The 19,790-nt window shown below is 41.7% G+C and overlaps 1 protein-coding gene across 1 annotated transcript in view; it reads right to left on the minus strand.

Annotated features, from left to right (window-relative positions):
- Positions 1–2,478: 2,478 nt before the first annotated feature.
- GRM3 (glutamate metabotropic receptor 3) overlaps positions 2,479–19,790 on the minus strand; it is a 44,483-nt gene continuing 27,171 nt past the window's right edge. The window contains exons 3-5 of the mRNA XM_035549390.1: positions 13,705–14,771; positions 7,941–8,115; positions 2,479–2,552 (exon numbers count right to left, since the gene is read on the minus strand). Coding sequence (XP_035405283.1) covers positions 2,479–2,552; positions 7,941–8,115; positions 13,705–14,771 — 1,316 coding nt within the window. The remainder of the gene's footprint in view (positions 2,553–7,940; positions 8,116–13,704; positions 14,772–19,790) is intronic.

A 19,790-nucleotide genomic window follows, 5' to 3' on the forward strand; every position in this document is an offset into this window, starting at 1 on the left:
GCAGTGTGCAAAGGTTTTGCCAGACTTTGATGTTTTCCTTTTTTTTCCCTGTGTTTTGAAACTGGATTATTTGAAGCATCGGGCAATATCACATAACCTGCAACTGTGGACATCCAACAGAAAGCTGTAAAAAGCTTTCAAAAAACAAACCAAGTGAAATACAGGAATATCTGGAACATTAAATGGGGCTGGAACTCCAGAAGGCCACGTGCTTTTTTTTTTTTTTTTTTGTGTGTGTGTGTGTGAAAAACCCACAAGCAAGTGGCTTTCAAACCCCCTTAGTATTCATAACGTGTTCTGACAGACATTAGGTCATTTTCTCAATAGTGCTATTGAAATGAATGAAAACTCAGGGACAATAAGATCCTCACCTGCTATAAATTAGCTTCAATGATGCCAATTTAGATTTTAGGGGTGTGGTTCATCTGACACAATGCCTTTATTTTTGGTGTAAATTTTGTGATCTGAACTAGCTGTGTTAGACCTTGCTTAGAGAGATTTATCTCAGTCTAAAGTAGCAATCCAAGGTAAGTTAGGGGACTTGAGCCCACTTCTGTCCACAAAGGGAGGTTGACTGTCTCATAGGTAGTTATCTATATTCTATGCAGTGGGTGTTAGGTGAAGTAGATCTGACCCTGATTGTTGCTTCCCATAAAAACTGAGAAGAAATTCTCTCTGCCTTGGGCATTTTTAAGATGCTCATAAAGATGATGTTGATGCAAGCACATTATGATCAGACACTTTGACCTTTTGCCGTACTGTGAACTGCCTCTTAGTCTAAAAAAGAGCATACAAAACTCCCATGAATGCCACTGCCCAAGACGTCCTCACTGGTGAACACATGGGTATGCAAAAGAATTATTCATCTACCTGTGAGTAGGAATTTTAAGAACCTCTGTGTTTAATTTTTGCATTCAAAATAATATTTCCTTTGCTGGTTCAGCCCTTAAGACTTGCACCATTCCAGAAATGTGTAAAAACCTCTGAAAATGAAGGAGAATTGGGCTCCAGAGAACTTCTGCATCCAACACCATGTATCTCTAGTCTCTGCCTTTCAAGCCTGAGTGGTGTTGCCTTTGAAGTCAATGCGACTTTTGCTATTGACCTTAGCTGGAATGAGATCAACGGGAACAAGCCCTTAGGTAAATATGCCCAGACACATTAATCAAAGGTGTGTTTGTTTCCTTAATGACTTACTGGACCGAGCAGAATGGAGGATTTCAGATTGTTTCAATAGAGTGAGCGTGGCTTGCAGAGAGAAGCTATAAAAGCCAGACTTTAAGCGTATTTTGCAGTCCTCTCAGTAGCCACTCTGTGTGTGTGTGTGTGTGTGTGTGTGTGTGTGTGTGTGTGTGTGTTTGTGTGTTTTGGATTGTTTGGTTTGAATGCAAAGGTCTCCTACATTTCTCTTTTGTAACTTTTTTTGGTCTCCGTAGCGCTCCAATTAACTTTCACGGCACCGGTGATGCAGGCAAACAGAACCAGCTTTGTTTTGGCTGGAGGTATAAAACAGTCTTAGGTAATTTTCTGACAGATTTTCTTCTCTCTCTTTGCCAACCTAATCTAAAATCTCTCTGCTTTTTATATGCTACCAGTCTACTCTGTGCATAACGGATTTAAATCATGCCAAATGGGTGAACCAGTAATCAAAATTTTTTTTTGCTAATACCTCACTGAGATGCAATTAGACATTTTCACTTTTGGAAATTATCCTGCATTTTAAAAACAAGAGAAGCACTTGAGATGCTTTAATAATGTGCTTTTTTATTACTATATGTTTTTAAGGAGAGGAAATTTGTACTTGGCCCTGACAAAGCATCCATCACAAGCACAGATTATGTGCAGTGGATTTAGTAACACAGGAACACACTCATACACACCTAAGTGTACACATACATGCTTAAACTGTAGGCTTTTTATCCTTTCTACCTCCCCTGGTGTTTAGGGAGGACCCCTCAGGTGCGTGATGACCTTGAGGGAGGAAGAAACAAAAATGAAACCATGCTGAAAAACTTTTATCTCTTTATTATTGGTGCCTTTACATTAATACTGCTGTTTTGTGCTGAGAAAACCAACCTGTTACACGTAAGGTAACTGTAATATACAACATAGAAATGCAGTCTAAGTTAATTACAACAAGGAGCTACAAAAAAATTTTGTAGGAAAGAAGTCACCTAACATTGCAACTGTGCTTGCAACAAATCACTCCCTTACTGCAGGACGATGCACATTGTGAACCATGGCTATTTACACGTCCCTTACAACCGTTAACAACAGAAGGGCTAAAATCAGTCTAAAAAGTTCCAGAACATCACTATATACTGTACAATCCTCAAAAATAATTTATTACACTGTTTCTAAAAAAAGGTACTAGTCTTGTTTTGTTTTCTTTTGTCTTCTGGTGTTTCTGGAGTGCACAACATGTGCAAAATTTTGCCTAACAGTCTAAAAACTCAAGAACTGAACCGCAAGTCACAATCACAGAGATGAGGTGGTGGAGTCCAGGACTTCCCTTCCGTTGCAGACGGTCGGTACGTACATACTAGCAGATGCTGAAAGAGAAAGAGAGGAGAAAATCAACTGACTTTGGGGGCGACAGAGAATCACAACGCATAGGATTAGGATCTGGACCATCTGGACCATCTCACCCAATTTAACCAAGATGACCATGACGAGTCATGGGCAGAGGTGACTGTGTCAGCCGTGGGGCTGCTGGAGGTGTGCTTGCACCTCTACGAGGTAATTCAGATCTGAGGCTGAGGCACCCTCTGGAGGAACCTGATTCCTCTCTGCTGAGTGTTGAGAGAACTTAGGGTGACTAAGCTTCACTAAGAAGTGTCTGAATAAGATGCATGAATTTTTTTTTTTTCCTTTTTTTTTTTTTTATGATTCTGGGCCACCAGGTCTCACATTACAGCATGTTGCATGGTAATGTGAGCTAATGTAGCTTGAGTGGTGCAAAGGTGTCTTTGTAGAGTAAAACGTGAGCCTGTGGATTTTTCATTTCTTCTTGGCACGAAATTATAAAGTCTGATCCTACGTTCCTGAAATAAAACATATGCATTTTTAAATCCAGGAGAGAATCCACCTCCACACATTAGGGCTGTGTGTTAATGTATTTTTTAATAACAACAACAACAAAAAAATTCTATGTGCATATTGGATGGAATAAAGAAGTTTTTGAATACCTGAATTTGAAAGCATAATTATTTCTCACTTAGTTCCAGAATATTTTGTGGCCATAATCCCCTTGATTTCTAGGATCTCTGGATCAGGCTCCAATGTGCATCCAGAGGTAAGGGCTAAATTCTGTTTCCCTTATCTATCTATATTGTCTAATGCTTTTTTCAACAAATTTTCATTGCTTCAGTGATATGACAATTGAACCTGAGTAGCAGAATCTGTTTCTAAATGTAGTTGTATTTTGACTGTAGGATATATTACCGTTCTGCCAAAGACAGGTGGTTTTTAATTCAAAAGCAAGCTGGTTTGTCCATCTTTGTAAAAATTATCCCCTGGGCATCAGGAATGTGTTTTCCGATGCTCTGTGACATCTCTGCTTACAGCACCTTAAAGCTGTTTTTTGAAAGATACATTAGGTTAATGATAACAGTGACCCCTAGAAATGTGATGCCTTCATCAAAGAAAACACACAGCAAGCAATGACTTAGTAAACTCAATCATCCAGTGTAAAAAGCAATTTACGTAGCTGACAAGGGCATGCTCACTCTTCCAAAACTGGTGCTGGCTGCAGTCTTGGTTGCAGACTGGTTCTCTAAATACTCTCAGCATCGTTTTCAAAATAGATCATTATTTCTTCAAATAAACTCCTATTTCTAATTCTTTCATCGATGGGGTAAATATTTCATGGAAAATAGAACTGCTTTAACATGACAAATTTAGAGGCACCCCTGGACTAATCTGTTACTCAGAGAGTGGGGCGTGCCCCTAATAAGCAGAAGAAGCAAGAATGAGCCCTGACTCTGAAGTAGGTAGATGGAATTTCATCTTTCACAGCTTGTGTCTATGCTGAAATCTGTAGGTAGAAGGGGACAGGACATCAAGTCCAGGATTTTATGATAATTAGCTATCAGGTTCTATATTCAGTTTTTAACTGGAGGTATTCTGGCAGTACACTGACCTGAAGTTTTTCTTATTGTTATTTTTATTACCGCTTACTGTAGGCAAACAGAAAAATCCGTACTACTTAGGAGACTTGTTTCAAACCCTAATTCTTCTCCAGTACGACTACAGGCAAAAACATTTAGCTTCTATCAACATCAGTCGCCCACCCAGAACTTTTTTAGCTTCAGGGGTTCTTTGAAGTCCAGCCCACTAAAGAGTATGAATAGCACAGTAAGTGGGTCAGGAGGATGCCAAAACTGGACAGAGAAATATGGTGGTAGGCGAGGAACAAGTGGCCTTGCTTTTTCAGTCCCCAGGCTTTCACAGCATGTGAAAGCGCTTCTCTTGTAGTGCCGGCAGGCAGGTATTAACTCTGCCGGGTGGAGTAAAGGGTTCACACTGAGTGTCCAGCTCTCTCAGTTGTCTGAACAAAAGATTTTACTTTTCCTTACAAACCTTGGCGATCTTAAGCACTGGCACTGTAGAGTTCTGAGCTTCATGCCATGTAGCAAGTGAGGGGTCTCCTGAAAGATCGGTGAACCTGCTAGGGACACCTCAGCTCCATTTTGCCTTGTGTTCAGGCCATGCAGAAATGTAAGACAAGACCAGAAGTCTTGATGTGCCTGCAGTTCATGCTTTTCATAGAATCCCAGAATGGTTTGGGTTGGAAGGAACCTCAAAGCTGCTCCAGTGCCACCCCCTGCCATGGGCAGGGACAGCTCCCACCAGCCCAGGCTGCCCAAAGCCCCATCCAGCCTGGCCTTGGGCACTGCCAGGGATGGGGCAGCCACAGCTCCTCTGGGCAGCCTGGGACAGGGCCTCACTGCCCTCTGAGTGAAGAATCTCTTCCTTATAGCTAATCGAAATCTCCCCTCTTTTAGTTTAAAACCATTCCCCCTTGTCCTATCACTATCTGCCCAGCTAAAAAGTTGTTCTCTTTTGATCTCCTCTTTTCCAGAAGCCCTTCAATTTTGATTGGATAATCCAAGAAAAAGACTCAGGGCAAAACCACAAGAGCTCAACACCACCATAGGCACCTTGCACCATACCTATACAGTCAGGCAGACTCAAACTTGCTGGGTGCAACTTCCTCTACTTATGCTCATAACTGGACAGCTGTGAGTTAATTATGTATAAAAGCCATATATTAGCGCTCGTTTGGAGCTAGGGCTGGGCAAAGAAGTTATGAGAGAGAAAATTTACCAGCTTGGCTGTAAACAGTAGTTTCAGTTCTTCTGACCCCTGTGGAGGACACCTGGAGGAGCTGACGTCTGCGTACAGCTCTCCATGGGGACATAAATGGAGGTAATGACACCTTCTGGCTGTAAAAGCTCAGCCCCCACCATGTAGGTGCTTAAATCAGTCCTGAGTTCTCTAGGAAGGTTTATGAGTGCTGATCGCCTACCTTATGGAAACACCTTTCCTGTGCCCCATAAAACAGTCCCCAGGAAAACTGGGCAAAACTCTGGATGGGGGAAGCAGAATTTGTGCTCTGCCAAAGGTGAAATTCCAGATCCAAATAAATGTGTATGGATATAAATAAACATTTCAGAGCATGTCATGTACCTACATACACATATATCCTACTTCTTAAAAGTCTCAGCGAGTCACTTGCTGTTCGTGGCCCCCTCAGCTCATGGCATTAATGACTGATAGAGTGAGGAGGTGGTGGCAGCCCCTAGCCAGCAGAGATGGGAGGCCATGGGGGTAAGAAACACACTACCCGTTCAGGCAACTGAGCTGCATAAGGGTGTAGGGGAATCTCCTGTTCTCTGAAGCTCTGATAATGAACAAGAACTGGCTGTTTGGACGTTGCTGACACCAGAATGCCCTGCAGCTAATTTTGATCAGCCTCATATTAAGCAGTTTCTGACTGAAGAAAACACCATCAAGACCAAAGGAAAAACAAGCTGACAGCTCTGGGACTGATGAGAGGAATATTTCAGATTCCTTTTTTTTTTTTGAATAGATGCTGCGTGGTTATTGATGTTGTCTCACTCTCCTCCTGCTGCCACTGAAGGAACGTACCCAGTGATGAACAGGGTGCAGATAGAAGTAGGCTTGTAACAGGCATGGAAAGGGCCGTGGTATGGATTAGAATCCATTTGGAAGACAATAGTTTTGGAGGTTTATGAATGACTACACAGTTAAAAAAAATGCATTAAAAACTTAAATAAATGGAAAGGTGTGAGTGCAAAAGTATTTAAGGCTTGATCTTTATACTTCCATTAATGTCTTAAAGATATTTACAAACTTGAAAAAGTGAGCTCTTAATCTAAAGGTATGCACTGAGGATCTCTCAGTTGCATGCATGCACACATACATACCCATATTATCCAGCCATTGCCATAATAAAAAAAATCAAATTCCAAAATGCAGTCCTGTGCAAAATTGTCCATGAATCAAAATGATTTCTGACTTATCTTATTTAATAATATGAGGGAATTAAATATATATATATGTCAGAAAAAAAAAATCTTTACAAAATCCGTAAGGGACAAAAATAATCATACGAGACTTACCATTTTGTCAGAGGGCCAAACTTCTAAAGGTTTTTGGGAAACCATGGGTCTTGCAAGTCCAGCCCCTTTGGGAGTGCTCTGCACTTTGGACACTTAGGGTCATTTCATCTCTCTTTATTTAAGTTTTCAGAAATAGTAAATAAATTTAGTTTCTGGAGCCTGGGCTGGATGAGATGGAGGATGTGCAGGGCCACATGGCTGCTATCTCTTTTTAAGGGACCCCGGGCATGCCTGGCACAGAGTGGTTTGGGAAGGGAGAGGCAGGGATGGCTGGGTTCCCTTTACCTCCTCATCCCTGCCCACCTGACACACTGCAGGGTCTATAGCTCCTTCCACATTCTGTCTGAAGCTTGTTATACCAAATATTTCTAGAAAATTTTGAAATTTAAGTCACACTCAAAAACCTGAGGCTAGGTTAGCGTGAACTTCCTGGCAAGCCTTGCTCTGTGCGTCCCCACTTTCTTCTCTCTCTTATACCTCGCCTCTCTCTAGCTGCAGTGTGTTTTTCAACCAGCTCTCCAGGTTAGGCATGCTGTCTGCAGAGCTCTGTGAACAAGGTGCTGTGTGCTCCCATCCTTGCCTCGTTAAGTTTGACAAGGAAAAAAAAACACACATATATGTGACCTATTTTTTTAACCCCTAAAAATCTCTGAATAACACACCCAGAAGAAGAGTGACAGCCTCATAACAAGATCACAGACATGAATCTACTTGGGATGAAGGCACAGGGAAGGAGGGAGGCTGAGCAGGTGAGCTCTCCTTGCAGCCCAGCACCAGTTGCTTTTCCCTTCTGTGGCATTTACAAAGGGTGTTGCTTACACTCAGCATACAGAAATGGTTTCTGGCATTCCTTGTATGCGCTTGCTGCAGAATTGGAGCTTTTCCTTTTTAAGTCAGGTGATAAAAAGCATCGAGAGAGAGCTGCATTGTGGCCCGGGTCCTGCCAGAGTGTCATTTTGATGGGAATACTCCAGGGTAATCTGTTCCTGGTGTTGCCGCCAGAGTGACAGTGACAGCAAGCAATGGGGCCTCCTTGCTTTGTGCTGAACAGGCTGAAGTCAGAGCCCGCTGCAAGCTCTCTGCTGGCTTCAGTAAGCTTTAGATCAGGCTCCGAGCTCATTCCCATGGGAGGAGGAGGAGTTTTTCTCTCCAGACACAAAGAGATGCTTCCATGGGGTACACAGCCATGCCTACAAAAGACTTTTTGTTGCTGGTGAAAAAGCATCCTTTGCCTTTACCCCAACCCACTGCAACCCCAGATCCTTACAGAAAGGCAGCAGTTTTGCTACTTACACTGGGAGTAAGTGGTCCCGGTCCCACTGACACTGAATCTGTTGAGGTGGAGTCTGTGAGTGACCACATTCTTCTGGGGCTGGAAGAGGATGATGTGCACCTTGGGTGCGAACAGACAGCCCAGCACAACAAAGCCGCTCAGACTCACGGAGATGCACATGGTGGTGGTCTGTACCTGGGAGAGAGCGGGGGCAAAGGGCCAGGTTTCAGTGTGGAAAGCTCGGAGATTCAGAGTGTTAGAAGCATCATCATCATACAACAGTAGGAATCACAATCAGCACTGGTACAGGCTGGCTCGAACATCTGTTTCATCCCTATCTTCCACAATCCTAGGATTGTACAACAGAGCTGCATGGTGCTGATGGTGCTCTGTGTCTCTGCATATTATCAAGGGGTGCTTGACCAAGTGTGCAGCTAAGCTAAGCACAAGAGTGAGAACAGTCTCTTTCTTTTACCCCCATACCGTTGATTCCTAACTTGATCAGGAAGTCCTCTGTAAAGCCTGTAATGCTACAACTGAGCAAAGCCAGCTACACTGGAAACCAGGCTGCAGGCACAGTGCTTCATGTGGGGTAACATTTGATGCTTCATGAGAAACATCCATTTGAAACCCTTTTATCCTCCAGTTTCCATCCTAATTAGAGAACCTGATCAATCCCTTACTGAGACATAGGTATGAATTTGAGTAAGCCTGAGAACTGGTGACATTTGCCAGGCTGACCCTGAAAGGTGCCCTGACTTTGAGGCAGGAACCCTTGGGCTGAGAAATGAATTGTTTGGAATGCTACAGGATTTCGGAGTAGTTGTCTTGGGCCATTTGTTAGCATAGCTTTTCTGTCACTGTCTATCTTCCTTTTTTTCACAACTAGGTGCCAGTTTACTGCCTCATTTTCAGTTTATATTCTTTTCTTCCAAGCAGATTCCTTAATTAAGATGTTGAATTAAACTGCCATAAACTCTACTGCTTAATTTGAATGATCATACATCCATGACTCGTTTTGCCTTAGTCACACTCCTGCAGTCCTTGGAGATTAGCCTTCTTCCGTGGGAATGCTTCTCACGTCTCCTCGTCAGAAATAGTTGTTGCAAAATGAAAATTGGAGTAGTGAATGGACTTTGTTGCTTTATATATCCACAGAGCGCCATGTGTGTTGTCAGCAGTGAGTATAATTTGTGTGATCATATAATTAATTATCACATATAATTAATAATCACCAAAGGTGGATGTGGCAAGTATAATGGAAAGATGCTCGGATCTCATGAGGGGAGGGATCATGGAAGACCCTATAGGGACAGCAAGAGAAAGGGACACCTTAACATTCCCAATTGCACTTTCTAGGTCACCAGTCTGTTTTTGGTCCCCAGGCCTCTGCCAGCACTTCTGAGCAGGTCTTGAACCATGCACTGTACGGGTGAAATAGGACTAGGAGTTTTCTAATAAAACAAACATCCATCCAGTATTTTCAAGATATGGTCTGTGCCTTCGGGAGTAGCTCAGCTGTGCGGACACAATTACACACCTGATCAGTGAAATGGTTTGGGATAAAAATAGTCCCCCCAGGGTGTCTTTTAACCCGTGTCATTCAGAGGCTCCAGGTGTAACCTGGCCCCACAGACCCCAGTGCTGGCAGAGCCAAGGCAATCCTGCTAGAGCAGGCAGGATCTCCCAGGCAGGGGAGTGAGAAAGTGAAGAAAAGGCAGGGAGAAACTGTTTATACAATAGCAAATTCTGACACACGATTTCATTATAACCAATCTAACTCCCAGACTTTTCTCTTCCTGTGTATCTGCATTTCTTTAGGTTTTGTCTGAGGTAATTGGGTGAAAAAAAAAATCACTCAAGTGTGCTAGGTATTGGAGCTGCTGTGAAATATGTGTGCTTATTAGTCACATCAGGTTTCTTTGTATCTTTGATTCTGAAGGATAACGCCTCAATGAAATCAATGTGGACCTCTGCATAAAAAAAAAAATAATCTTTTCCAGAAGCTCTCATTTAAATTTCTGAGAGTGCAGCCACCAAATGCAGCAGTTTCTGGGTTCTGCTTCTGGGACTTTCTGGGAACTAGTTCCGGGATCATTGAGGGATTCTTGGGAAGTCTCCAAGGAACATCAGGGTGTCTTGCTGCTGCTGGGAAAAGGATTCTTGTAGGAAGCTGTGACTTCTACCAACCTCCAGCAGCTCCTAAGGAGCTGTCAGCTGCCCTTGATCAAAGAGTGCTGGAGTTTGTGCCCCAGGAAGGTTGGGCACTTGTGTTGCAGGCACTGGGAGGAGCCCTCTGTAAGAGCTGGGCAGCTAACAGGTTCAGCAGCATGCAGAAGTGTGCACAGAAGAGGGTTAGAAATGATGCTGAAGGCTATATTTGTGTGCTGAGTGATGGTGATGTGCCGCAGGGCATGGTCCCCAGCTGGGACAACTAAACCTGGCACGTCAGAGGGCTCAAACCAGACTGAGCTCCTGAGGGAGGATACAGCTCTGCAGTGCTGGAGCTGCAGGGATGCCTGGGGAGGACTGGGGAAGACTGGGAGGTGGTCTTCTTCCCCGCAGAAGGTGGAGGATTTCTGCTTAACCAACCTGATCTCCTTCTACAACAAAATGACTGGCAGTGTGGGTGATGAGAAAGTAGCTCGTAGTTGTCAATGTCTCCCATAACTTCCTCATTGACAAGCTGACGCAGGAAGAACTAGAAAAGTGGGCAATGAGGTGGACTGAAAACTGACTGGGCTGCTGGCTCAAAGGCTTTTGATCGGTGGCACAAAATCCAGCCAGAGGTCAGTCAATAGTGTCATACCCAAGGGGATGATACCAGGGCCAATGCAGCTTAACACCTTCCTTAACAGCTGGGATGATGGGACAGAGTGCGAGTGCACCCTCAATAAGTTTGGAAATGAAACAGAACTGGGAGGAGTGGTTGATACATGAGATAGCTGTGATTCAGTAGGACCTCAGCAAGCTGGAGAAATGGGCTGGTAGGAAACTCATGAAGTTCACTGAAGTGAAAAGCAGAGTCCTGCAGCTTGAGTGGAATAACTCCATGTACCAGTATGAACTGTGAGCCAACTAACTGAAAAGCAGCTTTGCAGAGGAGGTACTGAGGGCCGTGGTGGACAGCAAGTTGATCATGAACAAGCAAAGTGTCCTTGCAGCTCTGGGTAGGTCAATGGCCTCCTGGGCTGCATTAGGCAGAGTGTTGGCAGCAGGTCAAGAGAAGCATTCCTTTCCCTCTTCTCAATGCTAGCGAGACACTAGTGAGATGGAGTTGCTCAGCCTCAGAGAAGAGAAGGCTGAGATGGATCTTATCAGTGTGTATATGTACCTCATGGTGGGAGAAAAGAAGAGGGAGCCAGACCCTTCCCAGTAGTGCCCAGTGACAGGACATAAGGCCATTGGCACAAAATGAAATAAGGGAAATTCTATTTAAACATAAGGAACTATGAGGATGGTCAAACGTTGGTACAGATTGCCCACAGAGGCTGTGGAGTCTTCATCCTTGGAGATATTCAACACCTGACTGGCCACGGTCCTGAGCAACCCACTGAAGGTAACTCTGCTCTGAGCAGGGAAGGTTGGTTGAGACGATCTTGAGAGGTCCTCTCCAACCTTGGTGCTTATGGGAAGACAAATTTTGTGTGGAAAAATCCCAAAGCTGACCTCATGATTGAATCACCATGAGTTCAACTGTAAACTCTTCTCTCAGAATTTCATTTGCTGGTAAAATTTATTTTATTCTGGGAAAAAAGAATATTGGTCTAGAAAATATAAGCAAGCTTAGTCTAGAAATAAAAAACACAGCTATACCATAAACCCTTCTCAAAGTAGAGGAGGCCTTAACTAAATAGCAGGACTTTCTGGTGGGTAGATCTGTAAGACATAAAGATGTATGCCATCCCAGCACATCTAACATGCTCTCTGGTGCTTCTCATACAGGGTTCATACAGGGACATTTCCACATCATTACTGGTAGGGATTAGTACTATATCTATCTATCTATCTATCTATCTATCTATCTTTATTGTTATTTTTGAACTACAGTGAGGCCAACACCAAGGATACGTTTCTAGGAGTTCTCCCTCTTTTTTCCAGAAGGGTGAGTCCTAGCAATGAATCTCACGCCAGTCAGCATTTACTTTTTTCTTTGCTAATATTATGTTTCTAAGACTGGTCATTAGTGATACCACCAGTATCAGTATACATTAGGATGGCACAGGTTAATTTGTAGTCTACATGTGATACTTCATGGAAAGTAAACGAGAGATTTTCAAAGGAAAGCTAAAAATGTAGGCATAAGGAATGGGATTTTCAAAAAGTTCCTGACATGTCATGAAAGTATCAAAAAGGTGTCAAATTAATTTTCTGTTATCTCAGTAGGACCCAAGTTGGCTTATTTGGAACCTTTTATTTAAATTAAAACCCCATGGGTGCTGCTGAAAAATCCCACTCAGGAGACGAGGCTAAAAATATTGCTTGAACAATCATCATTCTCCTCTTGACCATTAGTGCCTGTGCTGCCCACTTGTGTGACAGTCTGCACCAATATTACCCTCCTTCTGTGTCTATCTTTCTGATTACTTTGAGTGTCAGGAGCTTTTCCCCAGTGCCCACCTTAAACTTTTCCTTCATTAGCTTCAAGTCATTACTCTCCATTCTAACTTCTCCTGAGACTGAATAATTCTTTTCTCTCTTTTTGTTGCCTTGAAATTATTTATAGTCTATGATCACGTCTCCCTGGGTTTACTCTTGTCTAGACTAAATATATTTAGCTCTTTTACTGTCACTCTGCGTGTCTTACTGTGGTTGTTTGTTATCTACCCTTGTTTTCTCGAGGTTTTCAGTACCTTTCCTAAGCTGAGAAAAATAGTACTAAATATACTGGTTCAGGATGGTCACACTAAAAGCATGTTAAGTGTCATTATTAAATCTCCAGTTTTACATGCTATTTCTTGTACATACTACTGTTAATAATTGCACCCTAAGTTAGTCTCCTACCCTTCTTCTGGACAGAAAGTTGAATTAATTCAGTATAATTTGTTGTAGGGGCCAACTCCATCAGTCACTTCTCACATCATAATAACTGTGAGATTTCCAGTGGAGCAGATCAGAATCTTTTTCTGAGACAATTTCCTTCTGTCCAAAAATACAATCTTATTGAACCTGAAGCTTTGCAAGAATATGTGACAATTTAAACAATTTAGTATTTTTTAAGGTTGTTGGTGAAGTCTGACCAATATTTTCTGCTCAGTGAGGTATGTGTTTTATCTTCTACAAAGTGGAGAGAAACTAAAAAGTTCTATATTAAAGCATAAAATCTGTTAGAAATTAAAAACAAAAAATAAAACAAAACAACAACAAAAAAAGAAGGGGACTAGTTGCTTCAGTTTTTAATTTAAGGCCCACCTCCACCAAATAACTCATTATGACTCACTCTAGCTTGTGATCTTGTTTTTTCTGGTGAGACTATAGCTTCACATACTGATGTACTAGTATGAATATTTAATTCCTATGTTATGTCTCTATCACAATCAAACTGATAGTATTAATCACTTCCATCCCCATACATACATACACAGTTCAAAATGAGACCATCTTTCTTAGAAATAAGCTAAAATTTTGTAATATTCTTGGGTGGACATTAACATTGAAACAGAGTTTGTTTGCGAGGGATCCAGGGGACAAAGGATGTTGAGAGAAGCTATTAGTGAATGAATGATGACAGGGTCCTCTAAAGTGGTGCACATGATTTATGGAAACACATATCCAAAGACTTACTCTGTAGTCACTGGATGTCACATAAAATATGGGGAGAAAGGCCAGCCAAATGATGCACGTTGTATACATTGTGAAACCGATAAACTTGGCTTCGTTGAAGTTCTCTGGGCATTTCCTTGTTTTGAAGGCATACACAGTGCATAAAACTACGAGGATTACATCATATGTTAAGGAGATTAACATACTGGAATCTTTAACATTGCATTTCAATATGACAGTCTCTCTCTTCTCAGGAAGAGTGTACCTCCTGGTGCCAGGGGCCTCCAAGATGAGCCACACAGACACCACCACAATCTGTACCAAAATGAGACTCAGGCATATGAAGACCTGAGAGCTGGGGCTGATGAACTTTGGCCTTTGGGCACCGTTCTTAACACCATCAAATATTCTGGCTATGCAGTTTGTTTTTGTCAGGAGGGCAGAGTAGCAGACAGCAAAAGAACTTCCTAGCCCCAGACGACGCAGGGTGCAGATAGCTGGAGAAGGCTTGGCTATGAAGAAGAAAGTCATGCTGTATGACAGGAAGACCCCAAAGAGCAATATGTAGCATAGTTCACGGCCAGAGGCTTTGACAAGGGGAGTATTGTTGTGCTTGATAAACACTGCAATGACCATAAAAGTACAGATAAAGCCCAGGCATGCAATGGTAACAGGACCTATTGCCCAAGCATCTTCCCACTTGATGTAGTCTTCTGGTAGGTCATAGCAGCCAGTCAGGTCAGCTGTGGGCCATTTTCCTGGCCCGCAGTCTGCACAGGTAAATTCATCAGCCAGGTACTCATATGTTTCACAGGGAATGCAAATCCAGCAGCAAACGTCTCCCGGTTGCATATTCTTCATCTCGTTAGGAGCACAGGGGTCACTGCACTGCGAGACAGGGACAGAGCTCCTCGACCAGTGGATGGAGTCCACCTCAAGTGACAAGGTTTCTGCCCAGTGACCAACCTTCACGTAGGAGTATCTGTCTCCAGTGTACTGGAAGTTGAACACGTTGTATCGGCCTATCCCATCTCCGTAGGCATCAAATTTGACCATACTGTCTGCAGCGTTGGGAGGGTTGAATGGAGCTGTGAAGGAAAAAAAATGAGAAAAGAAAAAAAAAAAGAGAATATTAGTGTCAAAACAGCAGCTGACTTTTTTATCTCTTTGGGAAGCATAGCCACCAGGCTGCTTACAGAGTCCAACTCAACTGCCAACAGGTAAGGCAAGAGGTCTGTATCTGTCAGATTTTTTTTTTGCATTGTTTGAACATGGAAGAAGCAAAGAACTCAAATAATAGAACTCTATTTCACTTGATTGAATGAGAAATAGTTGTGCATGTGGAGAGTTATGTTAGATTATCAATGTCCTTATCTTTTTATTGGGTACAAATAAATTATCCAATGTTTTCCCCCCAGCATGCACAATCATGACCTTTCACATTATTTCTTGAAACAAAGAGGTCTGCTTCTAACTCAGACTCAGAGTTATTTGGTGAAATTCAGCTATCATAGAATAAGAAATATTAAATGGTCAGATCCATAAACATCAGTTTTTAGACCAACAGTTTGAAATGAAGTTGAATAGTGTATTAGTGATGATGATGATGAAGTAACTATGAAGTCCTCAACAATTTCTTATTATGTCTTCTTAACTTCTCCCTATGTTGTAGGAATTCAAGAATCCCTTCTACTTTGCTTCAGTTTTCCCATCTTTTGTCATTTCTTGTCTGGTCTGAACTTCCCAGCATGTGCTGCTTTGGTCTTATATCTTGTTTTGGGAATAGGCGAAAAAAACACAAACTGGATCTGTGACCTTCTGTGGGAAGTCAGTATTGTAACACTTCCAACTGGTAAGCTCTGTAGAGTTTTTATTTTTCCTCCAGCTGAGGTTCATGCAGAGAATGAAGAATTATTAAAAATGTAGGAGGAAATTGCATTTACCATGTGATTTATTGGTTGTTTTCTGTAGCATCAAAGGTGAATGGCTTTATAGGCAGGAAGCAAAAGGGTGTTGTGTTTTTTTTGCCATTGATGAGCAATAAAGGTGATTTCATTCCCAGTGTCTTTGGTTACAGAAGTGGTTCCACTGTCATTGCTGGAATAAATCTTTTTCCCTGCATCTGTGCCCATGCTGTGCTTGAGCACCAGCAATATTGTATATGGATGTAATATATTCCTCCATTTCAACCTCCAGATACTCTGGATTTGTTGCAGTAGATTTATTTAGCTTCTATAAACCACTGAGGCCAAATTCTTTCACCTTTTTCTCCTACAGAGCATTACCTTACTTTGCGGCACTCCCACTAAAGTCAGCGAAAGGGACAGTGATTTTTTGGCACAGAAGCCCTGGTTAGAGGGTTCATACACAAGCTGGACCTCCCCAGGAGCTATATCTGGAAGCGTGCTTCTTCCTCAACCTTCTTTTTACCTTAGAGCAAGGTAGGAAAATAATTTATTTCTATGTATAGTCTTCTGGTTTTGAGCCAAGACTCAAGACTTTAAGTTTTAAGTTCCAGTTCTTATCCCTGCTCTCTGTTGCATTTTGCCCCCTCACCTGTATCCACTGCAGTGGTGGACAGCCTTGGTTTGCAGGATTACAAAATAAGTCTGGGTAACCCAGGAATATGTAAGTGGACTTTTTTTTCTCTCTCTTTTTCTTCACTCTTGGCATCAAGTTGTACCACAGTCTTGCCCAACAAGACCTCTGAGTACATAAAAATTAAGGACAGCATAATACTCCTCCAAATGGCCCGTCCTCCTGGAAATAACATGCTCTAAATTAAACAAGTAGCTAAATTAAAAATATAGGTCAACAAGAAGAATACTAAGCAGCCTCCCTTCAGTCCCTCCTCCTCCTCACACATACGCACGCAAGCTCTCTCAGCCAAAAGCAGCATTAAATGAAATCATAATGCAGCACTTAACAGCTCTTCAATAATGTGTTGTCATTGCCAGTGTCTTATTTCATTATTCATAACACTTATATAGATTGTAGAAATTGTTAACACAGCAGCCCAGTTTTAAGAGCCAATTTATTCACTTCGGTGTCATACAGGCCACGTCCTGAGGTGTGCTGAGAAGTGGTGACTTCTGCTGGAACCAGTGGAGCTGCAGGTAACTCTGCTAGAGTATTTGTCATTTATACAGAACTAAGTATTTGCCTTCAATTTTGCAGGTAGGTCCAGAAGGCAAAGCAGGTAATCTCACATACAGTTAGCTTGAAGCTCCCATATATTCACTTTCCATGAGGCTGTTTCCACACTAGAAATACGATGAAAAGATTTTTGTAGGACAATTTGTTTTAGATCAACCACAGCTTGTAGCTGGAAACGTTCATTTTTAGTGGCTGCTGATAGAGGAAAATAAATGGCACTCTCTCAAATGGAGAGGATGAAGTCATTTACCCAAACAACGATGTATTAAATTATATTATGGTGAACCAAAGCATACAAATGAGCCCACTGGGTGGCAGCAATTAATATACCTACTGATTTTATGTAAAATCATTCAGGCATTTTAACTGATATTTATCAACATATTCTAGATCCTGTAACACCTCTTCCAAAAAGACATGTTTTCAGAAAAGTGGATCTAAAAATTATAATAAAAATAAGATGTTTATATGCAAGAATACAAATCCATAAGAAAATAAGATTTTATTTTCTAGGTTAAAAGAATATTTTTTTGTGTGTATTGGCAGATGATCTTCCCAGAGATGAAATGTCAAGGCTATGTCACATATCACTCAGATTTTTTTCATAGCTAGATTTCAGTTTTGTAAGTAAACCTGTGATCTTTAAAACAGACATTTCTGCCAGAACTTTTTCAGAGTTCTGGCTAAGGTGTTTTGTTTTCTTCCCTTGGGAGATGAGAGGCAAGACCCTCTGGGTCTATCCATGCTATCTGATTGACAATACAAGCTTCAACTCCTTTGAGCAGTATCTTGGAGTCTTCTCCTCCCCATGCAGTTCTTGAAGTGAATTATCCTTAAGTAAAACAAGTTATCCAGGAGAAATTATATAAAAGAAGTTGTCAGGGAAAAGAAAGGGTAATTAAAAATGACTTAAAGGTAAACCAGTGATGCTTTGTACTCCAGCTTGCAGCAGTTTTGCAATGAAGGTATAAGAGCAGTGACATTTATGAGAACAGGAGAAAAAGGTACACATAGTGCAGAAGACAGAAACCTATGCAGCCATGGTGCAGGCAGCCCACATCTGTCGGCTCAGTGAAGAAATCCTATCAGAGGAGAAAGATGCAATTATAGAAGTGCGGGACAAAACTCCTTCAGGTTCAAATAACAGAGGAAAGACTGTGCAGCTTTATGACTATTTCAGTATCAGGTATGGATAAGAACATGGCATAGCTTTTATATAGTAAATTATATAATTTCATTTCTATCTTCCTACGTTGGGATCATCTTTTCTATCACATAACTCACAAGTATAAAATCATTATGTTTTTGCTTATGTGCAGTTAGAAGCAAGTCAGTCACTTTCATTTGGAAACCTTTATAATTTTTCATGTCTGTGCTGTACAGCTCTTGGTGACATGAAATAATTTGGAAGGAAAGTTTGAGGGGAGGATTAATTTAATTATTGAGTAAAACATTGTTTTAAGAGGCAGTATGGGGAATCTTTTCTGAAATGTATCTGAATGCAGTCATTTGTGTCAGTTGCAATGCAGAATGTGTCAGTTAGGTGAAAAATACTTCAGGATCTTTCAAGCAGGGATGAGTAGGTGAAAAAAAGCAAAACAGTTTAAATCCTAATTAGGCACAAGGAAACTGTTGAGGGACAGGGCAGCCTAGGAAAAAATGAGCGTCATCTTAATGGGTTTGGAATCAGACAGAGCTTTGTTTGCCAGCGACGTCTTTGGGCCAGGAAGGATGTTTTGCATACAGGCTCTTGCATGTGTGTGGCACAGAGCTGAGTGTATAGATGTTGTCTTATAGAAAGTAACATCTGTAACGCTTCCTGGTAGAACAAAGACACGTATGCCTACATCTGAGAACATCTTTCATGGCCGATAAAACATGCATCTGTTCCGTGCTTGCAGAGTGCATCCTTTCAAAGCAAGGTACAGATCAGAGGCACAGCTCAGTAGCTAGGAGGCAGTTCATTAATAACAAGGCTTGATGAAGGCTCTGCAGTTTTTCAGCTCGGCAGCATGCAAAGCTGTGGGATTTCACAAGGTACAGAAAGAAATGTAGGAAGGAATATTTTGTGCACCAAAGGCACCTTCTTCAACAGCCTGTTGGCCCCAAAGACTTTCAGCCAATAGACTCTAAGGAGATAGTAGGATTAAAAACAAGTGCAAATGTAAAGAGGGAACAGATGGGAGTTTCTGGAAAGTTGAGTAAAATCTTTTCACTGTCACTAGAAAGTGCTGCAAAAACTCTGAACTTCTGATTTAAGACAGCAAAACAAGACGTTTATGTATTCAATGGAAAAATAGTTTTGCTGCTCTTTGCCCCTTCCTGTTGCATATTCTGGGCAATGCCTCATTAAAACGCTGTAAGAAAAAAAAAAACCATAGTCATAATATAACAACAGGATGTGGTGTGTTTGTTCAACAGACTCATCTGCATGTATGATGCCTTATCTTGAAAAGTATCACAAAGGACCACAAGAATCCATATATCTTTTAATTTTCTTTTAATTTTAGCTAGATGTTGTTTGCTGAGGTCAAAGTGACTTATTCCTTCTTGGCTGAACATTCAGACCGAGTAATGGAGACCTGATCCGCCCACTCCCGTTTCTATCTCAGCATAATGCAGCTGGTTTCACACCTGATTGGCAGGACAGACACTGAAATTTGGCAATTGGAAAGTTAGTGTAAGGAATACTCAGAGTGAGGTGTCACTGGGTTGTACCTCTCCGCAATTAGTAATGAATGGGCTTAAAATATCAGCTTTCACACAGACGAGCAGTCACTTATAACCTCCACACCATCATTTCTGGATATGTTTGGGTCATGTGTAGTATTGACTTTTCTCATTCAAAAAAAAAGATGCGTAAGCATTTGAATGCCTTATCTCTTGGCTCAGCTTTACTCAGAAACAACTTAGGCAGGATGGAAAGGTCTGGTACATGAAAATGTGTAGAG

This window comes from Cygnus atratus, chromosome 1 (assembly GCF_013377495.2).
Source record: "Cygnus atratus isolate AKBS03 ecotype Queensland, Australia chromosome 1, CAtr_DNAZoo_HiC_assembly, whole genome shotgun sequence".
NCBI classification, from domain to species: domain Eukaryota; kingdom Metazoa; phylum Chordata; class Aves; order Anseriformes; family Anatidae; genus Cygnus; species Cygnus atratus.